This window comes from Grampus griseus (assembly GCF_964374135.1).
Source record: "Grampus griseus genome assembly, chromosome: 12".
Classification (NCBI taxonomy): Eukaryota; Metazoa; Chordata; class Mammalia; order Artiodactyla; family Delphinidae; genus Grampus; species Grampus griseus.
Genome location: NC_139006.1, coordinates 38,972,458 through 38,994,173, shown reverse-complemented (window position 1 = coordinate 38,994,173; position 21,716 = coordinate 38,972,458). Strand labels below are relative to the sequence as shown.

General features: G+C 36.7%; 1 protein-coding gene and 1 long non-coding RNA gene across 3 annotated transcripts in view; one reads left to right on the top strand and one right to left on the bottom strand.

Moving 5' to 3' along the window:
* The window catches only part of LOC309830723, a 42,711-nt gene extending 31,285 nt beyond the window's left edge, over window positions 1-11,426 (top strand). For both annotated transcript variants that reach the window (XR_014297527.1, XR_014297528.1), the window contains 2 exons: window positions 5,315-5,467; window positions 9,952-11,426. This is a non-coding gene — a long non-coding RNA (uncharacterized lncRNA). The remainder of the gene's footprint in view (window positions 1-5,314; window positions 5,468-9,951) is intronic.
* The window catches only part of MIB1 (MIB E3 ubiquitin protein ligase 1), a 119,237-nt gene that overhangs the window by 75,782 nt on the left and 21,739 nt on the right, over window positions 1-21,716 (bottom strand). The window contains exons 4-7 of the mRNA XM_082667446.1: window positions 15,978-16,082; window positions 13,787-13,853; window positions 12,267-12,471; window positions 5,255-5,438 (exon numbers count right to left, since the gene is read on the bottom strand). Coding sequence (XP_082523572.1) covers window positions 5,255-5,438; window positions 12,267-12,471; window positions 13,787-13,853; window positions 15,978-16,082 — 561 coding nt within the window. The remainder of the gene's footprint in view (window positions 1-5,254; window positions 5,439-12,266; window positions 12,472-13,786; window positions 13,854-15,977; window positions 16,083-21,716) is intronic.

Below are 21,716 nucleotides of genomic sequence, written 5' to 3'. Positions count from 1 at the left end.
AGTATGTAGAAGTAACATGCTTATTAAATATATGGAGTAAGAAGAGCAATTAGGTACGGAACACAACCAGAAGCAGCAGCCCTCACGTGGTAGGTACTGTTCTAAGAGCTTTATACGTATTGACTCACCTAATACATAAAATCCTGAAAGCTATGTAATCTTATTAGCCCCATTTCAAACTCAGGTCCAAAACCCATTCTCTTATGCACAACAGAATAGCCAATAACAACACTAGAAAACTGGTGATACTGATAATATCTATTTCCTAACACAGAGGAGACTGCCCTTAAACTTGTTTTCTATTTTGACCTCTCCACAGCATCTGACTCCAACTCTTGAAAATATTCCCTTGATTTCTGGATGACAGCCTAATCTTTCTGCCTGTTCCTTCCCTTTTTCCACTCACTGGCTCCTTTTCCTTCTTCAGATTCCTAAGTCTGTTCATTCTCCCAAACTTTATTCCTTGTTTTTTACTCTACTTTCTTGGAAATGTAATCCACTTGACAACTATCGTCTTACTTCCAAAGACTTCAAAATATACTACTCCAGCCCTGTTTACCCCTCTCCTCGCCCCAAAACACACACTAATTTTAATTTCTCGTTAGACATTTTCACCTGGGATTTTCCACCATCATCTCAAACTCTTTGAGGCTGCATTCTTTTTTTTTTTTTTCCCTCCTTAACTGTTCTTTACAGAAAATCTCAAACACACAAAAATAGACAATTGTATATTGAATCCTCATGTACCCATCAACCAGTTTTAACAATTGTCAGCTCATGGCCAATCTTGTTTTCCCTATCCATTCTCCCCTCCTGTATTATTTTGTCATGTAAACTCTTTTTTTTTAATATGACTTCAATACTATTATCAAACTATCCCAAATTATCAATAACTATAATAAAATAAACTACTAGTCAGTGTTCAAATTTCTGATTGCCTCACAAATGACAATTTTTTTTAGTTTGTTTAAATCAAGTTCCTAACGAAACCTACACATTTTTTTTCTTTGCAAATTACTTGTTGAAGAAACAGGGTTGTCTTATAAAGATTCATCCAATCCTAATTTTACTAATTGGTGCAGTTTAATAGATTCATCTGTCTTAGTATTTGGTGAGAAACCCTTCAAATTGGCTGCCAGATCATTTTAACATCACCTAGAAATCTTTGATAGCTTCCTTGCTATCTGGTATGAGGCTCATCTTGTTCACTTCCTGCCAAAGAACTAGAATTAGCCATTTCTCCAAAGAGCCCTGATTCTTCACAGAGGGAAAGGCTATTTCGAGACCATAATCTAGGCACTAAGGTTGGTTATTGTTACAGGAATGGTCACTGTTTCCACGTCTTTACATGGACAGAGCTAGGAAATGGAGGGGGGCGCAGTGTGTTTTAAAACAAAGATAAAATAAATCGTGAGTTTAAACACTCTTCTAATTCAAATTCCAGACTACAGGGTCTTTACTTAACCTCTTCTATACTACATCTGCGTCTCCTTTTTACCTCTCTGATAATTCTGGTCCTCAGGGTCACTGGGAATAACAGAATTAGAATTATCACATAACTGCTCATTTGGAAACCACTTGGAATTTCCTCTCTGTATGATTATGCCAACAGGAAACACACTTAGGTTCATTTGTTTCATTTTATTCTCCACTTTGGGGAGTTTCCTTTTTGAACTTAATTTTGTTTTCTAATTGTATAAAATACATGTGATTTCAAATCAAATCTATAAAATAAGACATATTCAAAGATGTTTCCCTTCTACCTTTGTCCCCCATATCATATTACCTTGCTATACATGAAAACTTTTTTTTAACTTTATGGTTAATCCTTCCATTGTTTCCTTTTTTAAATATAAAGTTTATATTAAACTTTATATAGTCCCAATTAATAACTAAAATGCAATCAAACAGCTCATTAAACTTACCATATCCTCTCTGCATTCCCAGCCCATTTTCTGACAGTCATACTTTATCTTGTTAGAGCATATAACCATTATAAACTCTACCGTTTCCTTTATAACTATCATTTAATCTTAGTTCAATAAATAAATATTTATTTAATGATCACTACCAGTCCTTCAGTTGACATTTCTTCAGTCATTTTGGTTGTCTAAAACTAATTCTCTAATAGATTACTCAGAAAAGGCTCATGGGGACTCAATTCTCTGGATTCTTACATTTCACAGCAGTCTATAGCCTTTACAGTACTTGAAAGTCGGTTTGGTTATATATAAAATCCTTAGCTTACGTTTTCTTTCCTTGAGCACCTTAAATAAATGTTATTTCATTGTTTTCTGGCATAAAACATTGAGATCACATTTTTTTCTTAACAACAATCTGATTTTCTTTCCTTTATAAGTAACTTGGTCTTTTTTCCTAGATACACAAAGAAATTTTTCTTTTCTTGAAGATTCTATTATTTTACCAGAATATGGCTCTGTGTTTGGTGTTCTGGGTTAGTTTTCCCAGGTATGCAACGTGCCCTTTTAATATTTAATTTCAAATCTTTCAATTTCAGGTAAACTTTCCTGGAATTACAAATTTTAGCATTTGTTATACTCCATTACTTTGGTTTCTGTTTTTTCCTTTTTGCAAGGATTCCCTAATACACATATATTAGATATTCTATATTTGTCACTTTCTCTCAAATACATTTTATCTTTTTGATTTTAAAATTTTCCCTCCTTTTTACCTTCTGTTTCTCTTAAGGCATTATCTGTTGTATTTATTTGCTCTATGTTGCTTCTAGCTTATTTCATTTCTGAAATGAATTTTTTAAAATTCTTTCCTCAGTTCTACCTCATTTCTAATTATGACTTATTTCATCCTTTCATGTCTTTTATCATCTTCTTAATTTTTTAGCTCATTTTGAATTATTAGATTTTAGTTTTCTGTGCATATCTTTCTGATGTACTTTCATCTGTCTGTGGAGAAGTTATTCTATTCCTTATTCTCCTTTTTCAATAATAACAGTGCATAGGGATTCGACCATGATCCCTTCCAACTTTTGCCTGGATTTACTCTTTCCTTTGTGCCTACTGTCTCCACCCTACTCAATCTGGCTTCTATTCCCAGCATTTTCTCCTCAATGGAGGGCTCTGCCCTGGAAGGGAGATTTGGCTGGTTGCTTTGGAGAGTTTATAGCCCCAGGCTACTCCAGTCCCTTCAGACTTTAGCATGGACTTATTGCTCTCACCCCAAACTGGGGTCTACAAGAGCCCTCCCAGGTTCGGCTGTTGTTATCACATTAATCTACCACAACTAACCAATGAATACTCATTAGCTATTCTGGAGTTTCCCCCTTCTCAGGTCCACCTGATGCTCCATTAATTCTCTCTGCTGCCACACAGATGCAGACCCTGTAGCTGTCAATGGTTTATCTTTACTCGTTCACATTTTAAGATTCAAAAGACTATTCTATCACCTGGCTTTGTTACAGATGTTTGTAGCTTTTTCGGTTATGCTAACTAATCTAGTTGTTGCCTGTTTTTATCATGAGGATTTGAGAAGATTCAAATCTACGTCGTCACTACTGGAATCCCAGTACTGCCCTCCAGAAATTACCTAGAGGTTTTGCTTATACAGCAGCTTAATATGGGAGACAGGCTTTGAAGTAATATAGATTTGGGTTCAAATTCCAGTTCATTATCTTAGTTCTGATTTCCTCATATTTAAAATAAGGATGTCATACCACCACCTATTTATAATATTCCTAAGACAAATAAAGTTTGTATGTTTATGTATATATGTGTAAACATATATATAGTATGTGCTGCATATGTACGTATACATCATTCAGCACAGTGCTCAGTATAACTGGGCACTCAACAGATGGAAGATGCTATAAGGTGTCACTGATAAGGGGAAAAAACAAAAATATCTTGACTATAAAATAATTTTAAATAGTATATATAGCTCCTATAAAATACGTCAAAAAATGACATTTTAAGTAACACCACACTACAGTGAGGCCTGAAGTATATTTAATACATTTTTTTAACCAACTTTAATACCAAAAGCAAACAAAACAAAGAGGGATTATATAGAACTCAACTTTTTGGAGAAAAATAATGATTCTAAAATATAGTCCTGAAATACAACTATCACTTATTCAATACCTAACTAAAGCAATAAAAAATGTCAGCATCATGTGCAAACTATGAAATGTCTTTGAATGAAAGCACCACAACAACAGAGATCTTTTTTTTCTGTTGTGTTCACTAATACATCCCTGAAGGCTAACAGGCACACTGCTTCTGCTAAAACATCTGCTGAAGGACTAAGGCAGGAAGGAGGAATGGACTGATGGAGGGACAGGACATCATGAAGGATAGGAAAGGGGGACTGGACAGGATAGGTGGGGGCAGAGGGCAAATGGGGCAGGAGTTGGGGCTGGACAGGAAGAGAAAAAGGTGTTGACCAGGACAGGAGACTGGACAACACACCAGGGTGGGTTGGATGTCATATGAAGGGGGTGGGAGGGGAGGTATACATGGGACAGGAAGGAGGTGCTTAAATGGGATGGGACTTGGGAAGACAGGATTTGGAACAGGATGAGACAGGAGCAGGGAGTGGGCAAAGTGGAGAGCTGAAGAGGAGGATATAGCAAGGTGGAAAGGAATGGGATACAGGGCAAGGCAGTAAGGGCAGTTGGCAGGATGGAACAGGTAGTACCTAAGGAAAGAGACAGGAGGACAGAAGCAAGGAAAAGATGGAGAAAGAGAAAGATGAATGAAAAGAGGGCAGGACAAACAAATTATTTTGTTACTGCTGAACATTTGACGAAAAATATATTGAATGACTAAATAAAAAATTAAACTGTAGCTCTTTGGGAGCAAAGCTATCTCAGAAGGCACAAGTTCTGAGCTGCTCTTGCAGTCTTAAGTTTTAGAGAGGCATGGCCCCAAGTGAGGAGAGCAGCGGTGGTCCAGCACTGCTGGTGACTGGATGAGCACGTTGCTCTCATTCCGGGGTGAAGTATCAGGAAGCCTCTTTGCCTTACGCCAACATTACATTCTCCACTAAAAGCTCTATCGAAAAATATTAACTATAGCTCTTCTTTGGACCTTCCCAGGCTAATCTAACTGAAATAAGTTAGAAAATAAAAGGCATATATATGTTAAGCTGCCAATGAAGATTACAATTCTCAAAGGATTATGCTAATTTACTTTCTAAAATCAAAGTTATAAAAACTTTTAAAAACTACATGAACATGGTATATTTCCTAGTCCCAAATTATTTTATATGTACTTACTGGGAGCATAGCTTCAGCCCATTCTCCATGTCCTCTCTGTAGAAGTTTAATTCTTTCCAGGTCATAACAAACTTGTACAAGATCACCCACTTGGAACTGTGAGGGGCCTCCTTCTGCACCCTGAGCGGCATCCCCACTTCGGACAATGTTCGCTTTAGTGAGAACAGCAGGATTGAAGGTCCACCTAAAAATCAAAGCCAAAATTCAACATGGGTAAGTTTACTTAATTTTAGCACAAATTCTTAGTTAACCATTACAGGGAAAAAAGCTTTATAACTCATCAAGAGTGTAAAGCAATCCTTTACAATTACATCCTGAATGATTTGTATTTCTTTTTATGATTTTATTATACAGATTTGGGAAAAGAGTTACCCATAATCTCACCACCCGAATATGATACACTTCTGTCTAGCACTTCTGTCTAGATTTATTTGCACTTGCATGTCTTATAAAATTGTTATTAAAAAAGTAACACACTCAAAAAAACAAGTAATACACAGTCATTAAAAATTAAAACATTTCATAAACATGTAAAGTAAAAGTGAAAGTTCCATTTCACACAAACACACCTGGATCACCATTCCCCACCCCACTAGACACCACAGTTAATACTCCATTGAGTAGCCCTGCAGATCTTCTATTAATATGCAGAGTGATGGTTATAAGAGAGTTGTTCTGTTTTCCATAAATGGTATCATAATATATATATATATGTTATTCTGTGACTTCTTTTTTCTCAGAGGATGCATCTTGGAACATTTATTTTTCAATGTGACAGATATAGATCTATTTATTTTGATTTAATGGCTACAGAGTATTCCATAGCATCGATATACACAAATGTACTTAGCGATTCTCCTATTGACTATCATTTAAAGTAATTCCACATTTTCACTATTATTACGAACAATACTATAAAGAACATCACTGTATGTACAACTTTGTGCACATGGGGGTCAGTATTTCATTAGCGATTCTTAAAGGAACCACCTAATCAAAGTATATATTTGTTTACAATTCTGATAGAGCCAAACTGCTCTACAAAGAGTACACTATTTTCCCATACCATTGCAATCTCATGGATAAAAATATTATCTAGTTTTAAATTGCCATGTATGGGTATCTTACATCCTTGTAATCACTGTATCAAAACAAACTTGGACTCGGATTTCTTCCTTCCTATACATAAGCATTTTTCTATGCTGCTACCATCTGCACAACCACCATTTTATTGACTACTTAATATCCCATCGAAAAGTCGTACCACAGTGTATAACACATTTCTCCTAGTCCCATATGGTACTCCAAGGGAAAAAAGCTTCCCTAGTCAAATAAACTTTTATAATATGGCATATTATACCCTCCTTTCCTTATTATAATGGTCCTTAGCATATAAAAGGCTCTGAGAGGTCACAACACACAAAACCCTGCTTACTAAATTCCTATAACCATGTAAACTTTCTTTCTAAAACAACCACAAAGAGAAAGAAGTGCCTCTGATCAGTTAAGAATAAAACTCAAATACAAAAAGTTTTCTTTTCAGTCTTATGAGTCATGGTGCCCTTTATTTACCTCACTCCCAAAGTTCCAAAATCTACCAAACCTGTGTAGTGTCCGAACAGTAGTATTTACTCAAGTTGTTCCTTCTGCCTACAGCGCTTCCTTGCCCAGGTGAAAACCAAATCTTTCAACCTTACTTAATGTAATATGCTCGCTTAAGTTTTCTCGGATTTGCCCAGCTGAAATGACCACTCTTCTTCTGTACCTTCAGAATAGCCTGAATACTCACCTATCATAACTACTTAAAACATTTTAATACAGCTATTTCTGACTTTGTCTATCCAAATTAATAGAGAAACTCCTTCAAAGCAGAGGACCATGTCTTGTTTGTCTTTGTAATTCTAACACTAATCACAGGGCCTAATACAGGATAAGTATTTAATAAATTGGTGTTGAGTAAAGAATAAAAAAAGATTATTTTCTAGAAGTCAAATGTCATGTTACTAATAACGCTACTGCCCAAGAAAGAATTTTGACGGAGGAAGAATTCTACGAGTAATAATCCTAATCTGTGTTAACCTAACATTTCCAAATAACAAACAAGATACTATTTAAAACAAAATATGCTAGTACGTGCTACTCTGAACTTAAATTGTGTTGATTTCTTCCTTCTTTTTTATTAAGAGCTTTATTGAGATGTAGCTCACATATCATACAATTCGCTCATTTAAAGCATGTAATTCGGTGGTTTTAGTATATTCAGTTGTATAAACCAACCACCACTACCTAATTTCATTTTCATTACCACAAAAAGATACCCCCTTAACGATTAGCAGTCATTCTGAATTCACCCCTCTCTCCCCAGCCCGTAACAACCAGTAATATACTTTCTGTTTCTATGGATTTTCTTATTATGGACATTCTGTATAAATAAAATCAGATAATATGTGACCTTTTGTGACTGGCTTCTTTCACTCAACATAATGTTTTCAAGATTTATCTATGTTGCAGCATATGTCAGTACTCCATCCCTTTTTATGGCCAAATATAATATTCCATTGGATGGATATATCACATTTTATCCATTCAACAGTTGATAGACATTTGGGTTATTTCCACATTTTGGCTGTTATGAATAATACTTCTACAAACATACATGTACAGATTTTCGTATGGGCACATGGTTTAATTCTCTTGGGTACGAACCTGGAAGTAGACATGCTGGGTCATACGGTAACTCTATACATAGCATTTTGAGGAACTACTGAACTGTTTTCCAAACCATCTAGACCACTTCTCGTACTTACCATCAATGTATGAAGGTTTGGTTCTAATTTCTCTATACCCTCAGCAACACTTGTAATTATCCTACCTTTTTATTCTAGCCATTCTAGCATGTGAAGTGGTATCTCATCATGGTTTTGAATTGCATTTCCCTAATAACTAATAATGTCCTGCATCTCTTCAAGGGTGATATAAAATGAATTGTGCCCCTCCAAATTTCATATGTTAAAGCTCTCTAGCTCTTAATGTAACTGTATTTGGAGACTGGGCCTTTAGGGACATAAGTACGGTTAAATGATGTCATGAAGGTAGGGTGCCATGTGAGAAGGCAATCCTCTACAAGCCAGGAAGAGGTCTCACCAGAAACCAACCCTGATGGCACCTTGTTCTTGGACTTCCAGCCTCCAGGACTGTAAAAAAATAAACCTCTGTTGTTTAAGCCACCCAGTCTGTGGGATTTTGTTAAGGCAGCCCTAGCAGACTAATGCAATGAGTTTATTGGCCATCTCTATATCTTCTGTGGAAAACTGTCTGTTCAAATCCTTTGCCCATTTTTCAATTAGGTTATTTATCTTTTATTGTTGAATTTTAAGAGTTCTTTATACTATATTCTAGATATAAGTCCCTAATCAGACATATGATTTGCAAATATCTTCTCCCATTCCATGGGTTGTCTCTTCACTTTCTTGATAGTTTTCTTCGAAACACAAAAGTTTTAATTTTGATGAAGTCTATTCACTCTTTCTTTGGTTGCTTCTACTTTGGGGGTCATATCTAAGAAACCACTGTCTAATTCAAGGTCATGAAGATTTATGCCTATGTTTTAAGACTTCTATAGTTTTAGCTCTTGCATTTAGATCTGTGATCCTTTTTTTTTGGCGGTACGTGGACCTCTCACTGTTGTGGCCTCTCTCGTTGCGGAGCACAGGCTCCAGACGCGCAGGCTCAGCGGCCATGGCTCACGGGCCCAGCCACTCTGCGGCATGTGGGATCTTCCCGGACTGGGGCACGAACCCATGTCCCCTGCATCAGCAGGCAGACTCTCAACCACTGCGCCACCAGGGAAGCCCTGTGATCCATTTTAACTTAATATTTGTACATGGTGTGTAGCAGGGGTCCAATTTCATTCTTTTGCATGTCAATACCCAATTGACTCAGCATCATTTGTTTTGTTTTGTAATTGTAGTTTTATTTTTTAGATTGTTGTATACTTGACATATAACATTAAATTAATTAACATTAAATTAGATGTACACCACAATGACTGAATATCTGTAAATACTGTCGGCACCGTTTGTTGAAAAGACTATTCTTTCCCCATTGAACTGTGCTGAACCCCTGTCAAAAATCAACTGACTTTAAATGCAAGGGCTTATTTCTGGACTCAGTTCTACTCCATCAATCTACATGCTTATTTTTATAATAGACTGTCTTGATTACTATAGCTTTGTGGTAAATTTTCAAATTGGGAAGTGTGAGGCCTCCAAATTTGTTCTTCATTTTTTAAACTGTTTTGGCTATTCTGGGTCCCTTGAGTTTCCATATGAATTTAAGGTTCAGTTTGCCAATTTCTGTACCAAAAAAAAAAAAAAAAAGCAAGGATTTTGATAGGGATTGCACTGAATCTGTTGATTAGTTTGAGGAATACTGTCACATGTTAAATGTTGAATTATTCCCCCCAAAAGGTATGCTGAAATGCTAATCCCCAACACCTCTGAATGCGAGCATATTTAGAAACAGGGTGTTTGCAGATGTAATCAAGTTAAAATGAGGTCATACCAGATTAGGATGGGCCCTAAATCCAATGACTGGTGTCCTTATAAGGTCACGTAAAATCATCTTTTGATCATTGTCTATGTAAAAGACTCTAGAAGTTCCATGAGCTCAATTAACTTTCTTCTATGCCTCCTTAGGGTTCTTTCCTTATGGATGGCTAAGGTACAAATGTTGGCCTGACGAAACTAAAATAGCGGGCTGGAGGACTGTTGACGTGGCTCTCGGTATTAAATAATCTCCCTACAACTGTCTGAACTTGACTAATCAGAGACTGACTTGAATGAATTTGAAAATAAACTATGTACCCAGAAGAAAAAAAAGAAGGTCATGTGACAACAGAGGGGCACAGAGACTCACAGGGGACAAGACCATGTGAAGACAGAGGCAGAGAAATGAGTGATGCATTGACAAGCCAAGGAAAGCCAAGGACTGCCAACAGCCACCAGAAGCAGGAGAGAGGCACAGAAGAGATCCTCCCTCAGATCTCCAGAAGAAAACAGTCTTGCCAACATCTTCACTTTGGACTTCTAGCCTCCAGAATTTGAAAGAATAAGTTTCTGTTGTAAAGCTGCTGTTTGCGGTAATTTGTTATGGCAACCCTAGGAAACTAATACACCATCTAAACAACATTAAATCTTCTGATGCATAAACATGAAACGTCTTTCCATTTAGGTCATCTTTAATGTCCTTCAACAATGTTATATAGTTTTTGGTATACAAATCTTACTTATTGGGCTAAATTTATTCTTAAGTATTTTATTCTTTGTGATGCTATTGAAAATGGAATTGTTTTTTAATTTCATTTTCAGATTGTTCATTGCTAGTATACAGAAATACAACTGATTTTTCTTTTTCTTTTTCTTTTTTTTTTTCTGGTACGCGGGCCTCTCACGGTTGTGGCCTCTCCCGCTGCGGAGCTACAGGCTCCAGATGCGCAGGTTCAGCGGCCACGGCTCACGCGCCCAGCCGCTCCACGGCATGTGGGATCTTCCCGGACTGGGGCACGAACCCGTGTCCCCTGCACTGGCAGGCAGACTCTCAACCACTGCGCCACCAGGGAAGCCCTGATTTTTCTATATTGATCTTGTATCCTGTGACTATGCTGAATTCATTTATTAGTTCTAACAGGTTTTTTTGTGGATTCTTTAGATTTTTCTATACACAAGATCATGTCACCTGTGAACAGAGAGGGTTTAACTTCTTCCTTTCTCTTATTTCTTTTTCTTGCCTAATTGCCCCAGCTAGACCCTCTAGGACAATATGGAATAAAAGTGAAGAGAGCAGACATTCTTGTTTTGTTCCTGATCTTAAAGGAGAAAGCATTCAGTCTTTCCCACTGAGTATGCTGTTAGCTGTGGGTCTTTCATCGATGTCCTTTATCAAGCTGAAGTTCCCTTCTGTTCCTAGTTTATCTAGTATTTTTATCATGAAGGATGTTGGATTTTGGCGAATGCTTTCTGTGTATCTCTTGATATTATCATGTGTATCCTTAAGATTTAAACACAATTAGAGCTAATTCTATAATGTGGTTAGCAACTTAATGTTAATTTTTCTTATTTCATATATAATCCTTCCCCTAAAGAATCTCAGAGAGTTAGTTTCTTTATGTACATGTCAGTAATAAAGCTTTGACAACTATTCAATTAAACTACCGAATTTTTTCTTTAAAATACTGTAGACATACTAGTAAACTGGATATATTTTGGCCCCTAGGGACAAATAAATAAAAGGCACAGGCCCAGTCTCCAAGAAACACGAAACCCAGAGACCAAATAAATAACCATTTTAGTAGATAATAGGAGACCTAAACAGATAAATAGCGTATGCATGTACCAGGGAGGGGGGAAGAAGAGAGGAAGTAAGCATAAAAGTTCAATATTTATAGGAGGCAAAGGAGTTAATCCAGAGAAGGAGGGAGACAAGGAGGAAAGGGTATTCTGCATGGAAGGAGTGGTGTGTGCAAAGGTTACAGAAGTGAGGAAACACACGCAGTGCTGTGTGGCTGATAAGCATTAGTGTGTGCACAGGTGTCTGTGGCAAGGCAGAGCTGTGTTACCATGAGATGATGCTGGAGATATGGGCCAGAGGAGTTTTACTGTTATCCCGTTCATTCAGGGTTGACTGATGCAGTCCAACAGAACACAGAACTTTTTAGCTATACTTGGACCTAATACTGATACAATGTATTCTGCCCCCTAAAGGAAAAAAAAAAGTGCACAGAACATTGAATCATAAATATATTCATATAAATATATACACATACACACACACACACATACACTGTTCTTACTTGTTTCCCTCCACTTTACCAACATATTCCGGATTTTCATCTATTATTGAAGAGTTAGCTGTAAGAAGTTTTATTATATCACATTATTTGCTTTCTTTAAGGCTCTTTCCTCTATATACTAACTTTATTTGCCATTACTGAAAATTAAAAAATATAACCAACCTATTGCCACTTGGATACTGTACTACAATGTCATGATCTTCATCAATGCCACAAACAGTTCCAGTTGTAGTTAAAGTCTCAAACATGCCATCAGTCCATCCTCCATGACCGTGCTGCAAAGACTGTACAATTTCTAGGTCAAGATCTATATTGACCAGGTCACCAATCTGCAATCCACCAGGATTCCTGTTGCCATTCTGCTCACCTATAATTGCAGAGGGAGTTGACAAAGGAGAAGGAAAATCACAGCAACAACAGGCAACTGCACTGTTTTAAATAAGAAAAAGCCCAAGATATTTGAGTTTTAGTTACTATCTAATCTTAAAATGTTTTGAGAATATACTATGAGTATCAAATTCTAGAATTAGAGAGCTTTAAAAAAAGAAAGAAAAGAAAACAGACTCAAAACCAGAAATAATGTAATGATTTACAACAATGACTAACAGGGGCAGAATCTACAGAAGACTAGGCAACCATCTATCAGAACACAAAGTTCTGAGCATTGACAACATTCACTTTTCTGCCTGGATGACTTGCTGAAGAGCCAACATAACTAACTAAAGTATATGAAAGAGAACCCTGGAATTTTTTTTCCTCTGAAGTGCTTACTGTTATTAGTTACCAAATAGTTCTTGTGATTTTTGCCTAAAGAGCATTTTCAAATATTTCAAAGCCCATTTCTGAGATTATTTTCAAAACTACTTATGGGATACAGGATTCATGATCATAAAACACTATGCTGAGGGATCTGAAATGGGTATGCTGATTCTACACTTTCCTTGTAAAACCCAGATACAAAACAAAGTTTCTGAAAGCAAGAGAAAGAGATTATCTCCTCAAAACCGTAAGATTTTCTTCTACATTCTCCTTTTTAAAAAAATTAGGTATGCTGGAAGAGAACAGCGTTTTTGGGCAATAAGGCAAATCAAATGATTTGGAAAGAGGAACAGAGCATTCACATGAGAAAGGAAAGCATTCAGAGACTAAAGGTTTAATCAGAAGAATGTGGTAAATATTCATCTTGCCAACAATGAAGAATCTATAAAATCAAACTAGTTTTGGTTTTCTTGTTCTTTTTTTATTTTAATGATACATGAAATTATATTTATCATATTATCTTAATCTTAGAGCTGTTCTTATATTTTCAAAGAAATTTTACAGAAATTCTAAGGAATTTATAAGCATTAAATTGTTAGGTCCTATTCTCCTTACTATAAGAGATATAACATTGATCATATAACCCAAAATTTTTCAACAATATAAGTTTATGGTTAAAAGACAAAAGTTTCAAATATAGTATGCCATATAAATGGTATATCAATTATCAAGTCATGACAATTCTTTCAGAGTTTAAATAAATTAAAAAGAACAAATGCTTTAAAACAAAATAAAACCAAAAGAGTATGTCTTTAAAAAGCTTTAATGGTAACTAATTTTTTTAAAGCCCAATTTAAACACTTTTCCGATTCCATGAACTCTGACCCCATTATTTAGAAATTTTCTCTAGCCTGTTAACTCACCTAGCACAGGACAATGATCTCTGTAGAAAGAACCTCCTTTGGCATCCTGGACACACTTCAGGTCAGACTAAGAAAAAGAAAAGAAAGCAGAAAAATCACCCTTGAAAACTTCAACTACAGCTTAAAACCTAAAATACACAAAAATGTTCATTTAGAACATATCCTCAGCAGAAATGAAGAGTAGCTCTCGGTTAACAGTCACACTAAACATTGCTTTCAAAAACACCCATCAAAAACTATAAACTTGACCTTCAGATAGGTCATACTTTAAGATTTCTTTTAAACTTCAACATTAAAATGCCTGGATCTTTACCATTACCATACTTTCAAAAACACATGCTGGAAAAAAAGAACTAAAACAAAAATCTCGTATTTCAAAAGTACATAACATATTCCATTTTAAAGATATTTTTACCGAAAAAGAGTTCAACTCATTTGATCTTTCTAATCAATTTTATGAGATATACAAGGCAGGTATTGTATAAAGGAAATCAGCCAAAACTGAAGTCAGAAAGTAGAAAAGGAAAAAACCAAATCCAGTCTTTTGATTCCTTGTCCAGTTAATTTCCTATTTATATCACTTTTAGTCCTTACTTTACCATAACTTCGTTAACTCAAGTTCCTTCCCACTTAGCTTTTATAAGAAAGTATTTAAGTATTTGAATGGGGAGGCAGTTGTGATATAATGAAAAGTACAGGAAATGTGAACTTAGAAGAGCAACCTTGAGGGTGACTGAAAATTCAGAAACAGATTACCTAAAAGTGCCTAACAGTACCATATACATGTATAAAGTGATCAGTACATACATACTATATTAAGGAAAGGAGCTCCTTTATACAGACACATACACACACAAACACACCCCAACCCAACTCTCTTTTACAGCCTCCTTTGCCACTATAGCTCACATTTAGTTCAATCCTAGCCAAGGAGACATGGGTCAAGCAGTTTTAATATGATACTCTAACCCAGTGGTTCCACTTCTAGGAATCTATCTTAAGGAAATATACCCATAAATGTATAAAGACATATGCACAAGGATGCTTTCTGAAACACTGCTTGCAACAATGAAAAAAACAAAAAAAACCCCAGATACCCATCAACAGAAATCTCATTATATAAACAATGGCATAACCATATAATGGAATACTACTCAGCCATCAAAAAAGAATGGGATCAATCTGTATGTATACTACTCAATAAGTACCTGAGCGCACACAGCATGTAAAGCTTCGTTTGAAGCAAGTTAATAATCAGTTGGAATTCTACAAAAATTCCCAATTTAAAAACAGGGAGAGGCATGAAGATAATAATGAAAAACTAATGACCAATGCTGTATACAACTGTAAAAAGTGGCGAGTAAACTACCTGTCTAGATTCACAAGGCTCGCTTTTATGTATAAAAGGAATAGATTAAGGCAAAGGGACAGTGGGATATTTTTTCCTCTCCTAATGAGCATAAGAGTTGGAAAAAAATGAAATTTTAGAATTCTTTGAATGAAAAATGTATTCAAGGTGGAAAGGATATAAAAGGCATTAATATTTTAGCATTAATATAATATTTAATTACACTCTATAAATTAAATAGCTGAGGTCAACATTTGAATAATGATCCATGACATGCAGAAATATAGGACAATCCATTGAATAAAAACTACCATTATGCTCCTTAAGCACTTAAGTAATTCAAAGTGCTTCTAGGTCAGTCATTTTCAATCATCAACACTACACTTTAAAAATACAGAGGAGGGCTTCCCTGGTGGCGCAGTGGTTGAGAGTCCGCCTGCTGATGCAGGGGACACGGGTTCGTGCCCTGGTCCGGGAAGATCCCACATGCCGCAGAGCAGCTGGCCCGTGAGCCATGGCCGCTGAGCCTGCGCGTCCGGAGCCTGTGCTCCGCAACGGGAGAGACCACAACAGTGAGAGGCCCGCGTACCGCAAAAAATAATAATAATAAAAATAAATAAAAATACAGAGGAAAAAAACTCCTTAAAAAATAATTTTAACACCTATTGTATTAAATTCTCACTTTACAGATGTTCCCTCCAATTGCATACTCATGATTCAGATGGCTGTATCCTGACAAAAGGAGATGACAAAACAAAAAATGGAAGAATACAATAAGGGCTATTTTTACTTCCCTTCTTTCACCCGTCCAATATTTTCAGCTTTTGTGGTTCTTACACTTACCATGCCCTCAAAGCCAACTCTGTAAAGGTTCTTAGCACCATTGTCCCAGAGAACGTAGGCCGCACTATGTGGGCTTGATGCACTCCAGTCTTGGATTTCTGTTACCTAAGGGAAATTTTTGAGGAAAAAAAAAATTTTGAAAGAGGAGAGGAGAGGTTGGTTCTTTTAATTATATTTAAATCGATAAAAATATTTCAGCTACAATCCTGTGTAACAGGATCATGAAAAATACTTATTTACCAAATATATGTCACTTCTAACATATAACTGAATTATACAATTTTCCAGAATATTATAAGCTAATTTCTAAAACCACTGTAGAAATTGTAAATACAGAAGCTTAGTGATTATTACAGTGATGGATTATCAGAAAATACATAATTCAATACAAAATTTAAAATCTTCACTCTTAAAGGATTCCCTCTAACAACAGTGTATTCTTTTAAACCTATTCTTTGATACAAAATTTAAAATCTTTGACCAAATACCCTGAAAAATTCAAGGTAAACCCACTCTCTGGTCAGCTAAACGCTGATAAGCATGAGGCTCAAAGGCCAAGTTTAAAGAAGACTTGAGTGACTTGGCTCCTCCAGCAGCACCCCTCAGTTGCCCCAAAAAGCAGGCCTTCTAAGCTGAAACACTGTGACTGCAGTGGAGACCCAGACACAATCTCTAGGCCCCAGACACCAGCAGGCTGATTAGTAAGAGCGTTTAATACTTAAAAAAAAAAAATACTGGAGTTGCTATTGCTTAAGGGCCAAGAATCAACTACACAAAACTGACGCACAACGAGCACTAAACTTGGGTATTCTCAAGTGAACCAGTCTACAGCTCAGTATGGGAAGTCGCACATGAGCAACTCATTACTCTTCTCCACCCTGACACTTATAATCAACCACGCTACATAGTTACTTAGAATGCCAGGCTGATGTTAAATGTAACTTTTAAGGCATGCCCTTAAAAACAGACTATTTCAAAAAAAAAAAAAAAACAGACTATTTCAAATAAGATACATAATGACCATTTAATTTTCACCCTGTACTAAAGAAATAGTTTTGCAAGCTATGTATTTTATGGTGTTTTTGTAGAGATAAAAAGTTCTTATGCTTAAAATTTAATCAAATATTTGAGCAACATTTCAAATTGTTAGTAAATGAGTCTATCTATTCTCTTTAATTTTTTTTTTTTTAAAGGCCAAACGGCGCAGCATGCAGGATCTTAGTTCCCCGACCAGGGATCAAACCCATACCCCCTGCACTGGGAGCGTAGAGTCTTAACCACTGGGCTGCCAGAGAGTCCCTATTCTTTTTAATTTTAAAATGAATTATACATTATAAAAATATATCATATGTAAATTTTAAAGAATAATAAAAAAACAAAATGAACATCAGACTAAGAAAAAGAATATTACCAGTACTTTTCAATTCCCCTGCATGCCTCTCATCAATCCCACCCTCCTGCCTTCCAACAGAGGTAACTACCATCCTGAATGCAGAGTCCATCACTGCCATGCTTTGCTTTCTGATTTTCACAACCACTGTATAACCTTCCAAAGCAAGAGTTTCTAACTAGTAAAGTGAAACATGCAACTTTTAGCAAAAAAAAATCCCTTCTAATTCTAATATAGTCAGGTTCTATTTCATTCATTTTTAAAAATACAATGCTAGATTAAATAACTCTGTGTTTTTATGAGAGGGACAAAAAAGTATGTGACCAACTAAAAGACAAAGACTACAAACTTTAAATCAAATTCATCCTAAATTTCAAATTACTTGGGATATAAGCAAATTCATTACTCAAGCTCTGAATCACTAAATGAAATTCCTTCATTTGTTAATGATTTGGTTAATCAAGGAGAAAGTGGAAGGCATAAGAAAATAACTACATTAATTTCATACTTTCAATTCTGATTAAGAATTATGTGCGGAATGGCTGCTAAAAACATTAGGTAAAAGGTTGCTGAGAAACTCTGTAAAGGATCAAACTGACAATACCTGCACTGATCAATCTTAACGTCACCAATAGTAGGATAATCAAACTTTATATGCCTCCTGATGTGATGCAATGAAAGTACACACACAACTGATGAGGTACTCTTGACAAAAAAACCTGAACCTGAACCTGAATCTAATCATTTCTCTACACCTAACACCTAGTTTATAAGAATACAAGGCTCAGAGGAAGAAGTTCAAGAACATCATAAAGAATCAATCAGCCAAATCCAAAGAACCTTGATTTCTTCAACAAATAAATGGCATTTTTTAAAATGTTGATAATTTTTGAAGTTGGATGTTGGGTGCATGGGAATTTGTTATACTACTCTTTCTATTCTGGTATATGTTTGAAATTCTCCATAATAAAGTTTTTTAAAAAGAAGAAAATATATCTAGTGTACCTGTATGAAATAATCAACATATATTCGAAAGCATTTGCAAAATGAAAACAGTCTTGAAATACTAACTTAGGTAGTTAAGAATACACTACACACTTCCATGATGACCTTACATCATGCTTGCCAAAGCCATGGTGCAAAGCAAAAAACCATGGTACATGTTGGCACATGGTAGGCCACAGATTGTATCAGTATTACAACATCAGCCTAGGTTGGTTTATACCCCTTAATATGGCTCATACTAGCCATATTGTTGAGAACATGTAGTGATGAGAATGGGGTGGGAATCTTGAACCCTCAAGGGAAAAAAAAGATAAGGAAAGAGGATTGGGACAGAGCAGCCAGCACTGAAGACTGGCCAGCACAGGAAGGCTTAACAACTTTCTTCATTCACACACATGGTCAAAAAGAGTCAGACAAAAATTACATTTCATCTCAAACATGTGCTTAAATAATGTTACCCTGAAGACTTCCTATTATATTAAGTTCCCTCACTTAGAGTCACATGTGTAAGATGGTTTCATTTACTTTTCATTTTGTTCTTAAAATGTAACAAGTATTAAATCATAATAAACCAAAAATGTAATACTGATGACTCAAAGCTTCAAGAATGCCTACTTTTCATCCCCCTAAGAAGTGCCAATATAACAAAAATCCAGAAAGTTCCATTTATGTGGCTTCAGACTTTAGCTGCAACTGCTTTTGAAAAGCTGATGAAAAAAATTTTTTCCAACCCTCTGACCATAAAATTAAGCGTGAGGAAGAATATAAAGTTGAAAACAATTTTAGAATGAAAGTATTAAAAAATTTACTTCTTGTGCACTCTTGCAAAAGACATTACTAGAACGTGTACACCACCAAAGGAAACAGTAAGCTAAGTAAGATGATGTAATGGGATACAGAAAACATGGGATCCGGGTTTCCCTGGTGGCACAGTGGTTAAGAATCCACCTGCCAATGCAGGGGACACGGGTTTCAGCCCTGGTCCAGGAAGATCCTACATGCCGTGGAGCAACTAAGCCCGTGCACCACAACTACTGAGCCTGTGCTCTAGAGCCCACGACCCACAACTACTGAGCCTGTGTGCCACAACTACTAAGCCCGTGTGCCACAACTACTAAGCCCGTGTGCCACAACTACTGAAGCCCATGTGCCTAGAGCCCGAGCTCCACAACAAGAGAGGCCACCACGATGAGAAGCCTGTGCACCACAACGAAGAGTAGCCCCCACTTGCCACAACTAGAGAAAGTGCGCATGCAACAACGAAGACCCAATGCAGCCAAAAATAAATAAATTAAATAAATAAAATTTTTTTAAATGCTTAAAAAAAAAAGAAAACATGGGATCCAGCCAGGAAAGAGGCAAGGGCATCCATCAAAGGGAGCTGCCAGGATGACTGCTGGGTACCAGGCATCAAGGGCAATCTGTCTGAACTGTAGCCATGTGATTCACAGGCCAGACATGCTGAAGGCTCTTATCACCCAGATGCCCACTGCTATTGCACCATTTTATCAACCTAAGGTCACACTGCCTGAGTGAGCCTGACCCAAATTCTCCACTGTACTTGGCTTGTTGGACTATGTAATGATGAGGTTCCCACTCTCCCCTCCACCCCCCATTCTCTGCCACCTAAGTCAACTGAGGTCTCTCATCTTACCCCACAGAATATTCTGCTTTGACCCACTCCTAAAACTTTGAGGTGGACCATGGTAAGCTTAGAAGCAAAACATGCACAGTAACTCATGTCCTCTGACCATATTCCTGTCCAGTGTCCTGCACTTGGCCCATACTTCTGCCTTGCCTGATGTCCTGACCGTGCTGATCCCTGTGTTTCCCAGGACTCACTAATGAGTTCTTGCAGAGCTTGCAATTGGGAAAGGGTAAACAGAAGACTTTTAAAGGTATTCATAACATTCTATTTTTTAATCTGTAGAGTAGGAAAAAAAGTTTGCTTTTTAAAATTTTATTACTATTCTTTAAGCTTTAACATACATTTTATACATCCTATGTGACACAGTATTGCTATGATTACAGAAGTTGTTAACTGCACAAAGGGCCTTGCCAAGGAGGAGAACAGAGGCTGACCTCCAGCCTGAGCTCCACTTACCAAGACCTTATGCACGGGGAAAAGGCTGTTCCTGTGTCCACGCTCAAAAGGGTACCTTTTCTCTACCACTGGCTTGCCAAGCATGTCCCCACATCACTCCATCCATCCAGAGGTGGTGCCTTTCCCAAATTCACACTGGTCTATTTTTCTTTTTAGAAATGTGCTTCTCAAACTTTAATGTACATCTGAATGACTTAGGGCTCTTGTTAAAATGAAGATCCTGGGGCTTCCCTGGTGGCACAGTGGTTGAGAGTCCGCCTGCCGATGCAAGGGACACGGGTTCATGCCCCAGTCCGGAAAGATCCCACATGCCGCAGAGCGGCTAGGCCCATGAGCCATGGCCGCTGGGCCTGTGCGTCCGGAGCCTGTGCTCCACAACGAGAAAGGCCACAACAGTGAGAGGCCCGCATATCGCAAAAAAAAAAAAAAAAAAAAAAAAAAATGAAGATCCTAATTTAGAAAGTCTAGGAGGAAAGGGACCTATTACCTATTATACTTCTAACAAGCTTTCAGGTGACACCAATGCTGCTGGTCAACAGGCCACACTATAGTCACAGAATTTAGATTTATATTTCTGGTTGTCCATCTCCCCTAATTAGAATATAGGTTTCAGAAGAGTAGGAATTTTGCCTCTTTTGTTTATTCCCATAACCCTCACGCTTGGAACAGAATCCTTCACCTAAGTGTTCAATAAATATTTACTAAATTAAAAAAAAATTGCTTCCTTAATAAAAATCAAAGTACTTAAAACATATAGGCCAAAATATTTCTGTCCGACTTCCAAACGTTAAAATTAGACCTTATTACTTGAAATTAAATCAATATAACAATACTCTGAATTTAGAAAACATCTATTTGACAAAATGTTTAAAAATCTCAAATTCAAAAGAATCTATATAGCACCAAGTTGTACAGAAGAGGCTTTCGAGTTCCTAGGAAGAGTTCCTCAGATGACAGAGACTCTAAAATCATCATTCCTTAATGCTAAAAACAATATCTTAAAGAAGGTAACAGAACTGATATTAATTGACTTCAAAATCTCAAACGTGAAATGCTGTTCATTTCAGTACATCTAGCAAAACACAGAGAATACACATTTAACACGTGACTGACTGAATCAACGAATGCATCATCAGCAAAAGCAACATGAAATCCAAATAAGTAAAACCAACAACCCATTCACCCTAATATCTCTGGCTACCCCAGCCCGTTAAAGAGGCTGTACAAAATTCCCTTCAGA